At 22.2% G+C, this 1,351-nt stretch overlaps 1 protein-coding gene across 1 annotated transcript; it reads left to right on the forward strand.

Moving 5' to 3' along the window:
* Positions 1–763: 763 nt before the first annotated feature.
* On the forward strand, positions 764–1,319 carry EIN_067150 (putative mitogen-activated protein kinase kinase kinase; the record flags this gene model as incomplete). Its single annotated transcript, XM_004259025.1, has 1 exon — positions 764–1,319. A coding segment is annotated over one exon (556 nt), but the record flags the coding sequence as incomplete, so codon positions are not given.
* Positions 1,320–1,351: the final 32 nt, after the last annotated feature.

Consider the following 1,351-nt stretch of genomic DNA (forward strand, 5'->3'; position numbering starts at 1 on the left):
ATTTATTTTTATATCCATTTTAGTAAATATGTTATTTAAAATTATAATCAACAAAACATCAACCTATTTTAACTTTTATGCTTTTAATATAAAAATGACATTAAAAAGTCAACACATTGATTCACAATTCGAGTATTTTTTAAATATGTTATGTTTAATAATGTTTTAAAACATTTCAATTATTTTAAAAAAAATAAACAAAATTTACAAAAACCAAATAATAATGCTTTATAATTAAGAGAAAAAAAAACACAATTCTCAATGATATGTTGAAATAATAAAACTAATTATTCAGTTTCATAATTATATTAATATTTCCAATAAAACAATTTAAAATCAGTTTTTTTTCAACATAAACTACTTTTCTAAAAATATCTCTATTGTTTTTTAAAAAAAGATTATAAGTTAAAAAATTATAAAAACGATAATTATTATGTATCATTTTCTATTATTTTTAAAACACAACTAATTTTAGATAAAACTAGTTATAACATTAAAATAGCAAACCTATAAATTTATTAATATTTAAAAAATATTTGTATTAAAAAAATAAATGGTTTTAAAGCCAATTTTTAAAATGCTTTATAATAAAAATATCTGAAGTGATAAATAACAAAATAATATTATTACTATAAAATAACCATTACATTTAAAGCAGTAAATATATATAAATAAAACAAGCTTAAAAAAGAAATTTAAAGAACGTCAAATTCGTTTATAATTTTTGGCACCAAAAACAATATAAATCTAAAATTGTTATTCCATGAGATTTGTGATGTTGTTTTTGTTAATTACAGTTGCTATTTCTGTGAATTTTGCAGAAGTCGAGTGGTGCAAATATCAAAACAAACTTGAATGCTGCAAATTAGGAGAAAAATGTTCACCACATTACCAATGGAGTTTATCTAATAACCAAGTAGAGTTGCCTTATATCACTGATGGGTTTACCATTAAATGTGAATTTAATACTGAACTCAATATCACAATCAACAAGAATTCTTTTTATTCATTGAAATTTGATGAAATTGGGAATTACAATTACTCTAAAAACAGCAACTCTTTCATAATTGGACCAAACAAAATACTTAAAGATTCAATTAGTGTTAATCAAAAAGGAACAACAAAAGGGTCTTGCGCATATTGCAAAGTTTGTGTTGGAACAACATTACTTTGCTCAGAATGTAATGATGGTTATTATCTGAGCTCTGGTTCATGTTTTAAATGTCATTCATATTGTGCAACGTGTTTCAATTCATCATACACTGGGTGTTATACATGTAATAATGGGTATTATTTAACACAGGTTTCCAAATGTCTTAGTTGTTCATATTATTGTACATCTTGTTTCAAT

Source organism: Entamoeba invadens, assembly GCF_000330505.1.
Source record: "Entamoeba invadens IP1 unplaced genomic scaffold scaff_1105074725193, whole genome shotgun sequence".
NCBI lineage: Eukaryota > Evosea > Mastigamoebida > Endamoebidae > Entamoeba > Entamoeba invadens.